Below are 15,611 nucleotides of genomic sequence, written 5' to 3' on the forward strand. Positions count from 1 at the left end.
AATACCTAAATCCAGCTGCCTGAGGAAACTGCCTTGCACAACCAGCCCTGCTGAGCCCAGACCATTATGAGGATAAGGGGAAGAGTTTCTAGGGGAAAAGTTAAGGACAGCGGGATGGTTAAGTGTTTCTTTTCTTCCTGTCCCTTCTCTGATGCCAATAAACATTTCCTGAGGGTACTTTTCAGGGGAGAAGGAGGTGTCAGGGCCTTGTTGCCTGTAGCTGTAATACCACACACGATATTTCTTCCTTCCTTTTCCTAATGTAATCTGTTTTGTCTGGATTCCCTTCTCAAATGTTTCAGGTGCCTCCCAGGCCCTTGGCTTTTATATGGAAAGTTGCACTGTGCTATAACATTAATCCAAATGTGAAGAAGTGTTTTGCAATTCCACGGGCAGTGGTACTGGTTTAAACACCATGAGGAAATAACCTTCACACAGGGTGATTTCCCATTCTTATCTCATTATCTCTCAGTGGTTTTTTCTTACAGTGTGTGATCATGTATAATACATATACGTCACATTGGTTTGTTCACACAAATAGTTTCCATGGAACAGTTACTGGCATAGCAGAAACACTCTGTGTGGTAAAAATGCCAGGGATATTCTAAAAATTTGGCCTATACGTGCATTATGTGTGTGCCCATTGCAGGTATGTTCCATGTGTCCTTTGCCTGGACTGGTTTGGTTAGATTTTATGTCCAGATTTGATATTGATTTAAAAGCATTTTTAAAAGGTGATTTAAAAAATAAATAAATCTCTAAGCGATGTACAAAAATACAATTTAAAAACAACAAGACCGTACAATTAGAAACAGAGCTAAAATACAAAAACCACTAACAGGATTATAACAATAGGAATTGAAAAATGACAGAGCCCAATATTATGGGAAGCCTGGGCAAAAAGATAAGGATGACATTTTACCTCAGCCTCTGAAATCTGAGAATTCTAACTTTAGTTAACAGTCAGTCTGAAGGACATAGCTAAAAGGAAGAGGCCACAGTTTTATTTTGTACCATGAAAACCACAAGAAGAGGTAACTAAACAGTGCATTCAGCTTCCCAAATTCCTTAAAAACTTAAACCAAGACTGTCCAAATTTTGAGGAAAAATTTAGAATGTGCCTCCCTCCAAAAGAAAAGAAAAGAAAAGAGCATAAGGAAAAATGAAATAGCAGCACCATGGAATGCTTACTGACTACTGTGGGTAAAGAAAACCAGGTGCAAAGGGGAATGCAACTGAGTATCTTGAAAGAATCAGAGAATCATAGAATAGAATCATAGAGTTGGAAGAGACCACAAGGGCCATCGAGTCCAACCCCCTGCCAAGCAGGAAACACCATCAGAGCACTCCTGACATATGGTTGTCAAGCCTCTGCTTGAAGACCTCCAAAGAAGGAGGTCATGGCTGAGCATCCCAGGTTGGGTTGAGGGGCTGCTCCAAAGTGCCACATCAAACCTTGGATTAGGGGAGCCCTACCGAATATTTGCAATCCTGAAGACCATTGCTAATCATTCTTAGTTACTTTATGCAATACATTTTGAAAACACGACAGAGCTTTAGTGGATAATTGCTAGTATCGACTTGCATATTTTTGGAAACATATTGGAAAATGTGTTACCTATAATAGAGGAAATGTTATATAAGGTTTGGTAATTGCAGTTAATGAGTAACTTTATCTTTATGAACATTTATGGGAAGTGACAGACCACCCAGAAGTCTATCTGCTTTTTCCCATACATTGGAAAGCTACTAGTTTTAGGCTTATCTAATCTGTCCTACTGTGAATCTCGTTTGAGCTTCAAAAAGGAAACATAAGAAATATAATTGATAAGATCATAAACAATCCTTCAAATTGCCACATGCATGCAAACAAATGCCCCCCCCCCATCAAACTGTTGGGGAGGTGGGAAATTATTTATTTATATTTTATACAAATATTGATATACCACTAGGTCATTAAAAAAAATCAAAGCAGTTCACAGCAATAAAAAAAAGCTGTACAATAAAAGCCATAGACAAGTTTAAATCATGCAATAATTAATCACTGTGGAAGAAGGAATTTTTCAATTGCTTGCATAGGCCTGGCAGAATGGAAACGTTTTCAGCAGTCATTTAAAACCAGGCACAGGAGATGCCCACAGAATTTATATATACAGTGGTATCTCTAGATACGAACGCGATCCGTTCCAGAGCCCTGTTCGCATCTAGAGGTAAACGTAACTAGCGATGGCACGTCTGCGCACACACGCGTTGCTTTTTGCCGCTTCTGCGCATGCGCATGACATCATTTTGAGTGTCTGCACATGTGCAAGCGGCAAAACCCAGAAGTAACGCGCACCATTATTTCCGGGTTGCCGAGGAGCGCAACTCGAACGTGCTCAACTCAAAGTGTATTTAACCCAAGGTATGACTGTATATATATAAAATATTTGCACACTGCCGCATCATAAAAAATACACCACTGTGCTTTACAGCAATTAAAATATAAAACCATATAATAAAAACAATTAAAATGTTAAAACTGGTATCAATGAACCATTGTCGAAGGATGTATTATTAGTTGCTTGCATAGGTCTGTCAGAAGAGAAAAGTTTTCAACAGGCATTTAAAAGTTGGCACAGAGAAGGCATCTGCCGAATTTCTGTTGGCAGAATACTCCATGGGACCAGGCCAATGACAGCAAAGGCTTGGTGTCTTATAATTGTCCAATGAGCCTCACCAACTTGGGGGATGATGAACGATGTTCCTGCAGATGAACTCAATGATCAAGCCAGGATAATAAGGATTTAAGCAATTCCTGTGGTACTCTGGACCAAGTTCTTCAGGGCTTTGTAAATTAATAAGAACTTTGAACCTGGCTCAGTAGTAGGTGGACAGCCAGCGTAACTGTATTAACAGATCAAAGTGAAGCCCTACATAGGGCATATTACAGTAATCCAGCTTCGAGGTTGCCAATGCATGGACCACAGTGGTCAGGCTATTCTTGTCTAGCAGCAGATGTAGCTGATGAACCAGAAAAGCTGATAGAAGGCACTCCTAGCCATGGAGCACAATTGGACCTCTAGTAACAAAGATGTATCCAGGAGTACCTGACAAACTATGTACTAGCTCCTTCAGGTGGAACTTGCCAATTTCCCTAACATGGGAACCACCCACCCAAAGAGCCTCCGTCTTCCCTGGATTCAAGCACGGTTTATTGGCTCTTTGTCCAGTCCACCACTGCATCCAAACTTTCACAGCTTCTTCTGATTCAGATATTATGGAGAAGTAGAGTTGTGTCTCATCAACATACTGGTGAGGTCTTGCTCCAAAACTCATAAAGACCACTCCAAACAGCTTCGCTCCAGCTGGTTGATTGGGTTGATGCAGCAGAGCTTGGAGCAAAGGAAGGAAAGTCTAAAGAGGACCCTGCTTCATAAAATTGTATTTATAAAATGATCAGGCTTTACTGTTCAGTGTTCAGGGCCAGCCCTACCATTAGACAGAGTGAGGCTGACATCCAAGGCAGCAGATGCTGAGGAGCAGAGGGTCAAAGCTTTGACGCCTTGGCATGCCCTGCACCTCCTAAAGTAGCTGACTACCCTCAGGTGTGGTGGAGGTTCTGTCCCATTACCACGGTTGAAGTAGTATTTATCTGCCCATCTAGACAGTTTTTGTAAAGGAACGGGAAAGGAAGAGGCACCATCTTGTTTTTTGCCTGCGGTATCAGAACATTTTGGACCAGCCCTGTAAGTACTGAAAGGAAAAGATGGATGTGCAAAGGGTAGCTACGTGTAGGGAAACAAGAAGTTAGTGATAACAGTAATATGTGGAGTTATATTTTATACATAGTGTCACAAGCAGTATTGGAAGGAGTCAAACATTAAGCCTCCTGAAAACTGAACCTTTGCATAGTGACAATTGTACAGTAACAACCCCATATGTCATCGTGACTGCAATTCTGTATCATTGTAGCCACTGCGGAGAATTACCCAGAGATTCATGTTCATTGTACCACTTGAACTTGATCACAGCTGTGGCATTTCATCACAAGTATGGGTGCAACTATTGCCACCAATTTAGTGTTGCAAATGATTGACAAGATGAGAAGTTACGGCAGAAAGATTTTAAAGGGCAGAATGACACCCCCCCCAAAGTATATGTGATGCAAGTAACTTTTTCCTTCCCCACTGAGCTTCACAGACTTCCACAACCAAGTATGGAATGTAGAGTTGTAACCTAGTACCATTTTCCCTGGGAAAGGTAATACTTAGGACCTGACTGATCAGCAAAATCAGAAAGTTTGGAAGACCTTTTTATGTTGGTTTAGCTGATTAGCTTAGATAGTCCCCACTTTTTCTATAGTAGGTATAGAGAACCTGTGGCCTCCAGATATTGTTGAACTCCAGTTCCTTTCAGCCCTAGTCAGCATCACAAATGGTAAGGGATGATGGAAATTGTAGTCCAGCAACATCTGTAGGGCCATGTTCTCCATCTCTATTCTGTAGCATGTGGCTTGCCTTACTTTATTCAAAGGGATAAATTTATCTACAGCCCATTAGTTTTTTGCCAATTTTTTTGAGAGGTCCAGCTTTGTGTACATCTGGAAATGTTCACACACATTTGTGACTCAACAATGGGGTTGCATTCCTTCTTTCTCTGACAGCTGCCGATCAAGAAGGTTCCCATGGTCAATGGTGTCAAAAACTACTGAAAGATGCAGGATTGTCAGTTTTCCCCTTTTTCCTAGCATAGATCATCTGTCAGAGCGGTCTTTCTGCCAAAACCAGACTAGAATCCAGATTGAAATGGGTGATCGGTCTCATGCAAAAGCACCTGGAGTTGTAGAGCCACCAACTGCTCAGGTACCTTCCCTAAGAAAGATGATAGATGATAAGAAAGACCAGAAGATAATTCTTAAAATCCTAGGGGCCCAAGCCCTAGTTGCAGACGATCATAGACCTGTTACACTGGAGCATATTAACTGTAACACAACCCAATGACTGGGCGGTCATAAGATAATGGATTCACTGTGATAAAGTATTGAATATCTGTTTGATTTGTATATATCTTGAGGATTGTTTCTAGTATGTGGCTTTGTATTACCTGTTTCACTGCTTTGTATTAACCTTGCATGCATTTCATTGGTTGGGAGACTGACGCTGATGGCTAGTCTCCCTCATGGGTAGCAAGTGTCACTACTGAAAAGAAATTTAAAGTTGTGTTTGCAAAGGAAAGAAAGTGAAGGAAGCAAGAAAGGACATATCATGCACACACCGCCATACAAAAGTAACAGATGCGGAATAGCAAGTATTTCTGCACTTGCTGCTCCCTAGCAGACAATGCAGTCCTGTCACCAGGACCAATGGCTTCTTACAGAAGTTTTCTCTCACTTTCTCTCCTTGCTCTCTCCCACACATTCACACCCCAACACAGGGACCTCCATTCACTGTTGCTACTATCAGTCATCTGCTGCAACTCCTCACCGCAAGGGCCTGGGATTATCAAACCTGCCCAAGACTACAACTATAATTTGGTTGTTCTGTGCCATTCTACTAGAGACTGGACATGGGGAGGGGAAAGGTGCTTTTAAAACTGCACAACACTGTTGACAACCTTTAGATGTATGTTAAGATTTTCTTATTTTACTGTGTTTCTTTGATTAAACAGAAAATGTTTAATCAATGTTTAATCTGGTATATCTGTTCTGGATAGGCTGGCATTTTTATAGGTCATTCAAATGACACATCTTCTAGTTCCTGCAAGAATTCTGTGAATAGATACAGTGGTGCCTCGCAAGACGAAATTAATTCGTTCCGCGAGTTTTGTCGTCTTGCGATTTTTTTCGTCTTGCGAAGCACGGTGTCGGGAAAGTTTTGGAAAAGCTTCAAAAATCACCAAAGTCTTCAAAAACCTCAAAAAAGGCTACCACACCGCGTGCTATGAGTTGCTCCTCGAAGTCAAGTCGCAACTGTATTAACGGTGTTAAGAAAAAGGAAACAAACTTGCAAGACGTTTCCGTCTTGCAAAGCAAGCCCATAGGGAAAATTGTCTTGCGAAGCAGCTCAAAAAACAAAAAACCCTTTCGTCTTGCGAGTTTTCCGTCTTGCGAGGCATTCGTCTTGCGAGGTACCACTGTATATCATCTGCCTCACTAGTTTAGGCAGTTCAGGGCAAAACCTTGGAATGCACACAGCTTGTCAGCATTTGCTCCCCCACTCTATCTCTTTGTATGTAGGCTTGGTGTCCAAAAAAGAGATCTCTGTTTCCTCTAGTTCTCTGCCAAGCTTTCAAATACTCTTACGTTTCTCTACAAAGTTCCACTTTTAGTCTGTCAATCATGTTCTTGCCACTGGCAACCTAAGAACTCTCTGTTCTCCTGAGCCATCAAGAACAACCTTTGACAAACGTGCAAGCTGCTACATTTTACCTAAGCCTGATTTCCTCCTTCATTTGTGACCTTTACTTTACTTCCTCTTCATAAATTCTCACAGAGAGATTATGAGAATTTCACCCCATTTTTTTTTTAAATGAGAACATAACATAGGAAGAGTCTGCTGGATCCAACCAATGGCCCATCTTGTCCAGCTTCCTGTTCTTACTTTTATTATTTATTATTTATTAACATATTAGTCGCTTGTCATCCAAAGGTATTCAAGGGACTTACAGTAAAGAAAAGTATAAAATACATAATGCCACAGGGTAAAAAAAGGGGGATAATACATTAATATTTAATACAATATACCGTATTTTTCGCCCCATAGGATGCACCGGCCAATAGGACGCACCAAGGTTTTTTTTTGGGGGGGGGGAAATAAAGAAAAAAAATTATTCCCCCCCCAGGCGCTTGTGGGGCCGGCAGCGGGGAGAAGCGCTCTTCTCCCCACCACCAGCCTTCAGACCAGGTCCGGGGACAGCGGGAAGACGTGCTGCGCCTCCCCGCTATCCCCAGAGCTTGCGGGCCGGCAGCAGGGAGAAGCGCTCTTCTCCCCGCCGCCCGCCTTCAGACCACATCGGGAGACAGCGGGATGGTGGCGTTCCGCCTCCCCGCTGTCCCCTGACCTTGTGGGGCTGGCGCTGGGGCTCTCCTGAAGCCTGGAGAGTGAGAGGGGTCGGTGCGCACCGACCCCTCTCGCTCTCCAGGCTTCAGCGAAAGCCTGCATTCACCCCATAGGACACACACACATTTCCCCTTCAATTTGGAGGGGGGAAAGTGCATCCTATAGGGCGAAAAATACGGTAACATTTATGGAAAAACAGAAGAACATAGCAGCTGTATCAAATGGTAGCAAACAACATTAACAATACTGAAATAATAAACAAAGCCATACTTTGACCCACTAATTATCAAATAAACAAAACCTCAACCTCCCCCTAGCCCAAAACTCATTCCCATCGAACCAACAAAATTTCCCCTTTAACCTCCCCACCTAGATGTCTGGTGTCAAGGCCAGCTGTTGCAAATCAGTGGTGGGTTGGTCCAGTGTCCTCTAGGGGTGGTCCAGCACCTTTCCTCTCCCTTTAGGGGAAACAGACATGTCCCAGCTTGGGTTGGGCCTTGCCTTGTTTCAACCCATCTTCTGGTTGCCCCATAGGTTCCTGGATGCTTGGGTTGCCCCATACCAGGATCCAACACTGGTCAAATTTAAAGTACATTAGGTACTTCCCAGAAGACCATTCCAACAGCAAGGTCTGATTGGAATGATGGTCCAGTTCTTACCCATTGCCTTGCTATTCCTTACCTGTTGTATAAATCTGTGGCCTAATTTCACTGAGCACTAGTGTGTATCATTCCTGCTGCACCCATGGGCCATAAATCTATGTTGAATACCCCTCCACTCATTGCTAAAAATTCATGGAAGTGCTTTGCCCTTTGCCCTCCTTTACTCTGGTGTGCAAATGAAGAGCTTTGCCCCACCTCAGCAAATGGTTTCCAGTCAAAGAAAATTATCCCCTCATCCATAAAGTCATTTCCTTGCCTCATATACACAAATAAGGGCTTCCATGTGTCAATGGAGTCTTCTTCTGCAGCCAAAATTATCAACCAAATGCTTCACCTTTGGGTAGATAAGGAAATGTTAAAAGTAAGATATGGAATGAACAAATAAAACGCGTCATAAGATTTATGGCAGAGACAGAAAAGTACATATACACAACAGTGCTGTTTACCACAAGCATTTGAGTTGGGGAGCTTTTTGTACCTGGACAGAAGTCTTGACGAGATGGATTCCACAGTGATGCTTGCTTGGGTGATGCTGTTCAGTACATTGGCTTTGCCAGGTGTCTCAGGTAATTGCTGGGCTTAATCCCAGAGTACATTAGATGTAGCAAGTTTCTTTACCTAAGTTCCACTTACAGATTTTGGCAACAATTTGGGGACATAGTTGCAAAGTTACGAAGTATGACTATAGCAGGATGATTTTGTATTTGATGCCTCTTCAGTTATCCAGAAATGATCACGGTTAGAAATGGTCAGAGAGGCCATTGATCTGACTCTATAAATCAGTTTTTATGAAAGAGCCAGGATAGGTTTTGAACTTTAGATGAAAGTAAAGCATGAATTATTTGTATACCTTAAAAAAGAGAGAGCAAATGCCAGAACTCAACAAAATGTTCACTTGAGCTCATGGGAAACTAACTGTGTCAATATAGCACTTCTTTAAAAATCAGTAATAAGGTACATCTTAAATTAGTCCACCACAATATTTTAGGATTGCATTCTAAGTAATCTTTAGATACTTCACATACTGATTATTTTCATTGTTCCAAGATGTCTCTTGTATGGGCAGGTGTGGGGAACTGTGCTGGATGGGTAGGGAAGTGGGCACAGCCCCAGGCTGCTTCTCCTGAACACCCTGGCCGTACACTGTTATTGAAGGGTAGCTGCATGTGCCATGTGGCCTGTTCTGATGCCTGCATCTAGCCTGCTGCATTCAAAAGTGGTGGAGGACATTGTCCCATAGCCAGCATTGAAATAAGATTGAACTGCCAGTCTAGTCAGCTACTGTGCATGAAACAGTGGGGCCAGCATCTTGATGCCTAAGGAAGGAAAATGTCTTGGTCTGATCCTGGCTCTCTTCCATCCACCCCTCCTTCGCAGATGCTCCAGATGTCCTTTTTACTGAGCAGTTATGATTTGTGCTCATGAGCTTATTGAGTAGGGCCATGCAACGGGTTACTGTGTTGTTAGGAGACATACATAGCACCAACCAAGTTATCCCAGTGTGCTTGGGGGCATAGGTTAATGGTGTGGACTGGAAGACTCAGGAGTCGCCCCACTAAGGAGATGTCACAGTTATACACATATACCTGCAATGTTGTTTTCCAATTCCTTCTACTACAGGTTACACAGTCATTCCTGATACCACAACCACCACACCAGAAACTATCGGTAAGAACTCACTTTGTTTTGCTTTTTCCAAGTATCATGGGATTTAAAATATTATGTGTTTCAGGTCTAGAAAACAGGTCGTATCCAATGATAATCCTGCTTAGAGTAGACCCATTGAAATAGGCCTACAGTGGTCATGTCCATTAATTGTAATGTGTTTTACTCTGAGTAGGACTAACATTGGAAACTTGACTGCCAAAATGATGGACTTTAAGTTCTGTGAGAACACAGTAAAGAGAAAACACACACTCACCTAGGATTTGAATGATATTCTGCTCTTAGCTTCGTTGTTCTGCATTGGGACCCTTTGGGAGGAACAGTAGGGTATAAATTTAAAATAAATAAATTATTATGAAGACAGACAAACTGACAAACTGGAACGTGTCCAGAGGAGGGCAACCAAAATGGTCAAAGGTCTGGAAACGATGCCTTATGAGGAACGGCTAAGGGAGCTGGGCATGTTTAGCCTGGAGAAGAGGAGGTTAAGGGGTGATATGATAGCCATGTTCAAATATATAAAAGGATGTCATATAGAGGAGGGAGAAAGGTTGTTTTCTGCTGCTCCAGAGAAGTGGACACGGAGCAATGGATCCAAACTACAAGAAAGAAGATTCCACCTAAACATTAGGAAGAACTTCCTGACAGTAAGAGCTGTTTGACAGTGGAATTTGCTGCCAAGGAGTGTGGTGGAGTCTCCTTCTTTGGAGGTCTTTAAGCAGAGGCTTGACAACCATATGTCAGGAGTGCTCTGATGGTGTTTCCTGCTTGGCAGGGGGTTGGACTCGATGGCCCTTGTGGTCTATTCTAACTCTATGATTCTATGATTCTATGAGAAGCCATACAGCCAGAAGCAGCTTGAAGGACAGGGTGGATTTGCTACACAAACTTCCCTGCTGGTGGGGCACTCCTGCCAATGTGTTTTAACTGAACTGACTTCCCTACAACCTTGGACCTTCCATGGTACCTCCTAGTAAGCAGTGACCCACCTGCTGGGATGCTAGTCTAGCAGCTCCATCTCACCAGGTGAGTGGTTTCGGCATACACCTGGATATTAAAATGCTCCATTCTTTGTACAGAACCCAGTCTAGTGAAAGGAGAGGTTGATTTCGAGTGAAAAACTGTGATCGGAGAATGCTTTAAGCATGCCTTTAATCCCCCAAACCTTTTACACTCAGTTTTTATTTTTGAAAATGATGTTCATTACTAGTTCCCAGATATTTACAGGGAACTTAAAAAACCACACGTTCATATGACCCTGAAACCCAGCATAAACTTTGGACTGTATCCTATATCTTCATGACTGAAGGACTGACCCCTGGGACATCCACAATGATTTTCTCCAATCAATATTGTCATGTTTGAGGAACACTCCTAAATGTGTGATTGCCCCAGATGAAAATAACAAATAAGAAATCTCACAATTAGCTTTGTGCCACTGCAAATCGTACACTCACACAATTAGGAGAGCATTCTCTATGAGATTACATTGAATCATGCTTGGCCTATTGCTTTTCTTCATTTTGGTGCAGGATATTATCAAAGGCATGTATCCACCCTGCAAATAGCTAAAATAGGTGTGTGTGGGGGGGATAAGGAACTAGGGTGTAAGTAGGCTTTTGGCCACCATTTGACCTTTTGAGTTCTGGAAAAAAAGATTTGGATGGAGTGTTTCCTATCTCCCAGCTTCACAGAAATGTGCATAAACAAAGGAGGTTCTTGATTTCATTAGATTAATTCCAGATGATTTTATAAAGTCCGTTTCACATGATTTTTTCTTCTGAATGCCCATGGTAAGAGCTGATGTCGATCACATCTGAAAACCTGTTAGTTTTCATGCCTTTTTCCTGGGAGAGGGAAACTGCCACCCATTGATGCATGCAAGTGCATTCCTAAGAAATGTTCTTCATACAAAATGGACACTCTAACTTAAAGATGGAATATGTCAGCAGCCTCTGAAAGAGAAGGAAGAAACAGGAACATGTGAATTTCTCTTTAAAAAGGAGTAATATTTTGATTCCTGAAAAGTTCATCTGAAAATGACAATGGGAAATTATCTAGGGGTGACATTTCCATTTCAGACAGTAACATGAGGAACAGCTCTTAGTGCGGACAGAACAGGAGGCTAATAATATTTAATACCGCCCAGAATGGCTGGGGCAACCCAGCATAATAATAATAATAATAATAATAATAATAATAATAATAATAATAATAATAATAATAGTTCTTGGGTTCCATGAGCACTGTATGGTCCATGGGGTCACAAAGAGTCGGATATGACTAAACAACTAAACAACAAGCCTCATAAAAGGATCTTCATAAATCTAGTTTAATAATTCAAAGAAAAAATCAGCCTTATTTAATTCCCTGTGAGTATTGCATAAAAGAGGATGTTTTTCTGTATAGGCTGCTAAATGCCAATATATTTTGTTCTTTTGTTTTTTCCCAGCCTGGGCAGATGGTGAGTCTACTGTTCATATTTGTCCCAATATGGTGTTCATGTTTGTCCTAGATTTCCAATTAGATGTATTCTGTTAGCTCAGTGGTAAGAAACATGCCCTTTAGGGCAATCTTCTGGGGTTACATGCTAGTGGTGGTTTGGGCCAGAGGCAAAAGTGGGGAGACAAGCAATATAAATTTTATCTTTGTACAGTAGGCTTTTTTTTTTTATACACAAACTAGAAGCAAGGTATTACGACTTATATTTGCAAAAGTTCTAGTCAGATTTTTTTGTCATGTAAAATTGGTAACCAAAATGGGAACTACTCTATATCTCCTTGGGTTATATATTTTAAAACTACAGCTAATATCTATGGTAGAAAACAAAAACAAAAGAAAATCAGCACAATTTTAGTAGTGTATAATTAAAATTATTTCTTTCTTTCCCAAACAGTTAATTAAAATACGGTTTAAAATACAGCTTAAAATGCAGCCTCATTTTAGTACTAGCCCATAAATCAAGACCATAAAGGAAGGAAACATCAGATATTCACCCGAGCCAGCTATCCATGCTGGTCCTACAAGGGCCAGCAAAAAAGCCAAGGGAAAATTTATATACCAAATCCCATATAAGGGGTGAGAGTAAGTCTAAGCCAAAGGCCAGGCGGAACAGCTCCTTCTTGCAGGCCCTGCAGAAAGATGTCAAATCTGGCAGGGCCCTAGTCTCTTGTGACAGAGTGTTCCACCAAGTCGGGGCCAGTGCTGAAAAGGCCCTGGCCCTAGTTGAAACCAGTCTAACATCCTTGAAGCTCAGGACCTGTGTTGTTATTTATGGATCTTAAGGTCCTCTGTGGGGCATACCAAGAGAGGCGGTCCTGTAGGTATGAATCCAACATCGTTATTGAGTTCTGGAAAGAACCACAGTTACCTTTGATTGCACTGTTTATGCCAGTACTAAAAGTCAAGCAACTTCTGCTCTGCTATCTCTGTCCCTGTCTTCTATCTAATACTTTATGTTTGTTCTGCAACTGTATCCTCTCCTGTACCACCACCCAAACCACCATTAACAGAATAAAGTAACTCAAGTTTTTCAGCGCATATTATTTATGGGCATAATAAGGTTTGGAAATCTTATCAGTACTTCTGCATTTAGTTGGCAGTCCTTGTTTACAGTGTTCAAAAAGTGTCTAGCGTAGGAAGATTGAATGGACAGTTGATGTGAAAACACATTTCCTATCCAAGATCATTGGGGCCATTACTATTTATCATGACTTTAGATTTTATTGACCTTATGTTGCCCATCTCACTTTTTACATGGTTTGGATACTGATAAATAAATATTTGAGAGCATAAAAGACATTGGGGAAAATCAAATCCACAATACATGTGTAGCTTCTTTGAGAACTATGAAGGGCTCTGATCCCTTTAAAGCAGCTTTGGTTATATTTTTGCCTTTTTAATTCTTAAATTATGTGAAATAACTTAGAGGTTACACTGTAGCTGTACAGAACTATTTAAAAACACATGCCTACAAAGCTTACAGTTATACTGTTTTGAAGAAAGCTGAGTTCTGGGGTTATGAAAAATGTACACACGCACCATGGTTGGGGATATTGTACACCAGTGAGGTGTCTAGAGTCTCTTTCCACAATCCTAGTAGAGTATTAACTAAACAGCCTTTCCTCCATCAACATCTCCCAAATGGGATAAGTAGTAGGCACTGCATAGAAAAACGGGCCCTGTTGGGCACAAAACCCCAAATGCAGGGTCTGTTGTGGTATTTCTCCAAACTAACTCCTTCATTCCTGGTCTATGCAGCTGAGTCCACATGATGCTGAGAAGGGGAACATCATGAACTGGGCCTTTTTGAAAGTCTCATGATATGTGTTTTACATGTGTATGATAGAATACTTCATGATATACTCTATGATGTGGAGTATGGGGCATGTTTTAGCTTAGCTTCTTTTTTGCCCCTTTATGGCTGTTCAGTCATCATTTCCTTTCACTGTCTGCAAAGATCCCTGGAACACATCAGCTACTAGGCTTCTGCTGGCTGCACCACAGTTATGTGTATAAAATGCTATGTATACTGCCTTTTGCTCCTTAGAAGAAAGGCAGGATATAACTGAGAGTGAGATCCTAAGTGGGGTACATATATGCGCAGAGTAGCAGACCAATCTCCACTTATGAGCTCTCACATGCTGGCCAGGAGAAGAGGTTTCCGTTTTCCTTCCCCATGTAGATATTTGATGTTCATCTCCTTGTCCAGTTCTAATAGTGATGAAATTAGTTGTGTCAGGTCCAGGCTTGTGTCAAGGCAGCCCCTGGCCTCTGAAATGAAAGAGGGGACCTGAATTCCAATACATCCAAGACCACCTCCAGCCTACCTCTGTGCTACTGCAGCTGAAAGAATCACAGGTGGCATCTCTACCTGTTCCTTTGCTGGCAAAGTTCTTCTCAACTAATGGGAAGGCATCTCCACCCCATCCTAACTCTCTCCAGTCAGTGGATCAGGGGATTGGGAATGGCCTGTAAGTAGGTAAAACAAACAAAGGTACTATGGTATATTTGTATTAATCAGGTTGTGTACTGTTGTAGGCAGAATGGCAAAGGGGACTTTTGCCATGTTGAGGGTTGGCAAAGGGGCACGTCACAATCTGCTTCCTCCTCTGCTTGATTTGGTGTCAGTGGTGTTGCCCTGGATGCTAGAGAAATTTATGTTGGTGTTATACTATATTAATTGTAGTAGTACCATTATTTTGGGTGGGTGGGTTGTAGACATCTTTATTATGCTAACATTTCATTGATGTTAGTGGTTGCTAGCATCAGTAGTCCCACCGGATTGGTCCAGCAGTCCTCTCACTTTGAACAGATCTTCAGCAGGCCTCAAATCTATAACAGAGTTGACCCACTGGTGTGGGTAGAACTTTTCATGAGTAAGCTATTTGAAGGCTGGGACTTCATTTATATCATTTGAAAGAAATGTGATAAAAAGCAATATCTTAGTTGTTCTGGCTCAATTAGCTTATTTATTTGTAAGAGAACTTAGCTTCTGTTCCTTCAATGTGACTTTTAAAAGTCATTGAAATGTATCTAACTAACTCATTCTGAGAGTAGACCCAAGTAGTGGTTGATGGGTTAGCTGTGTTCACTTGACCCCTTGTCACTATGGCTTACCAGGAGTAGTGAGATGGCAGTGGGATGGGTGTAGTGCAAGCACACTGGCAGAGCTAATCCAGCACTACTGCCGTTGTGTTTGCTCTTCATCAACTTTGCCATGGCTTCACTCCTTCCAGTAAACCACAGTGATGTGAATCAATGATTCTTGACAGGAAGTCAGGAAAGCCAGGCCACTCCACCCTGCTGACCACTATTGGTAGACCCACTGAAATCAATGGACTAAAGGTAGTTAAAACTAAATTCATTGATTTATGAATATGACTCAGTTGTTCTGTTTTGAGTTCTATGTCTTAGTTGGACATAACCCAAACCCAGTAAGAAGCATCTGTAAATATATGGCAGTCTGTTCAGAAATGTGATTTCACTTTTTTGTTGCACTCTTAGTGACCTCTGTTTGTGGTGGTCATCTCTATGACCCATCTGGAAAAATCACTAGTCCAAATTATCCTGTTGTATATCCAAATAATGCACACTGTGTTTGGGAAATCCATGCTGAAGGTTATTCCTACATAAATCTCATCTTTGAGTATCTTAAGTAAGTGGCAGTATTTTTAGGATTGTGTTGCCCTGAGTGATCTTTAAAAATGATTTTGTCTGCATGCCTGCCTTTCTGTTTGCTGTC

At 41.6% G+C, this 15,611-nt stretch overlaps 1 protein-coding gene across 2 annotated transcripts in view; it reads left to right on the forward strand.

The window, feature by feature from the left end:
- Positions 1 to 8,113: 8,113 nt before the first annotated feature.
- Positions 8,114 to 15,611, forward strand: part of LOC114597412 (scavenger receptor cysteine-rich domain-containing protein DMBT1-like) — a 29,883-nt gene continuing 22,385 nt past the window's right edge. The window contains exons 1-3 of one of the 2 annotated variants that reach the window (XM_028730030.2): positions 8,114 to 8,268; positions 9,323 to 9,370; positions 11,820 to 11,831. In XM_028730030.2, the coding sequence (XP_028585863.2) occupies positions 8,202 to 8,268; positions 9,323 to 9,370; positions 11,820 to 11,831 (127 nt within the window). In that variant the 5' untranslated portion in view covers positions 8,114 to 8,201. The remainder of the gene's footprint in view (positions 8,269 to 9,322; positions 9,371 to 11,819; positions 11,832 to 15,611) is intronic. The other variant, XM_077930333.1, reaches the window with a different exon arrangement.

The sequence above is a fragment of the Podarcis muralis genome, chromosome 6 (genome assembly GCF_964188315.1).
Source record: "Podarcis muralis chromosome 6, rPodMur119.hap1.1, whole genome shotgun sequence".
In the NCBI taxonomy this organism is placed as follows: domain Eukaryota; kingdom Metazoa; phylum Chordata; class Lepidosauria; order Squamata; family Lacertidae; genus Podarcis; species Podarcis muralis.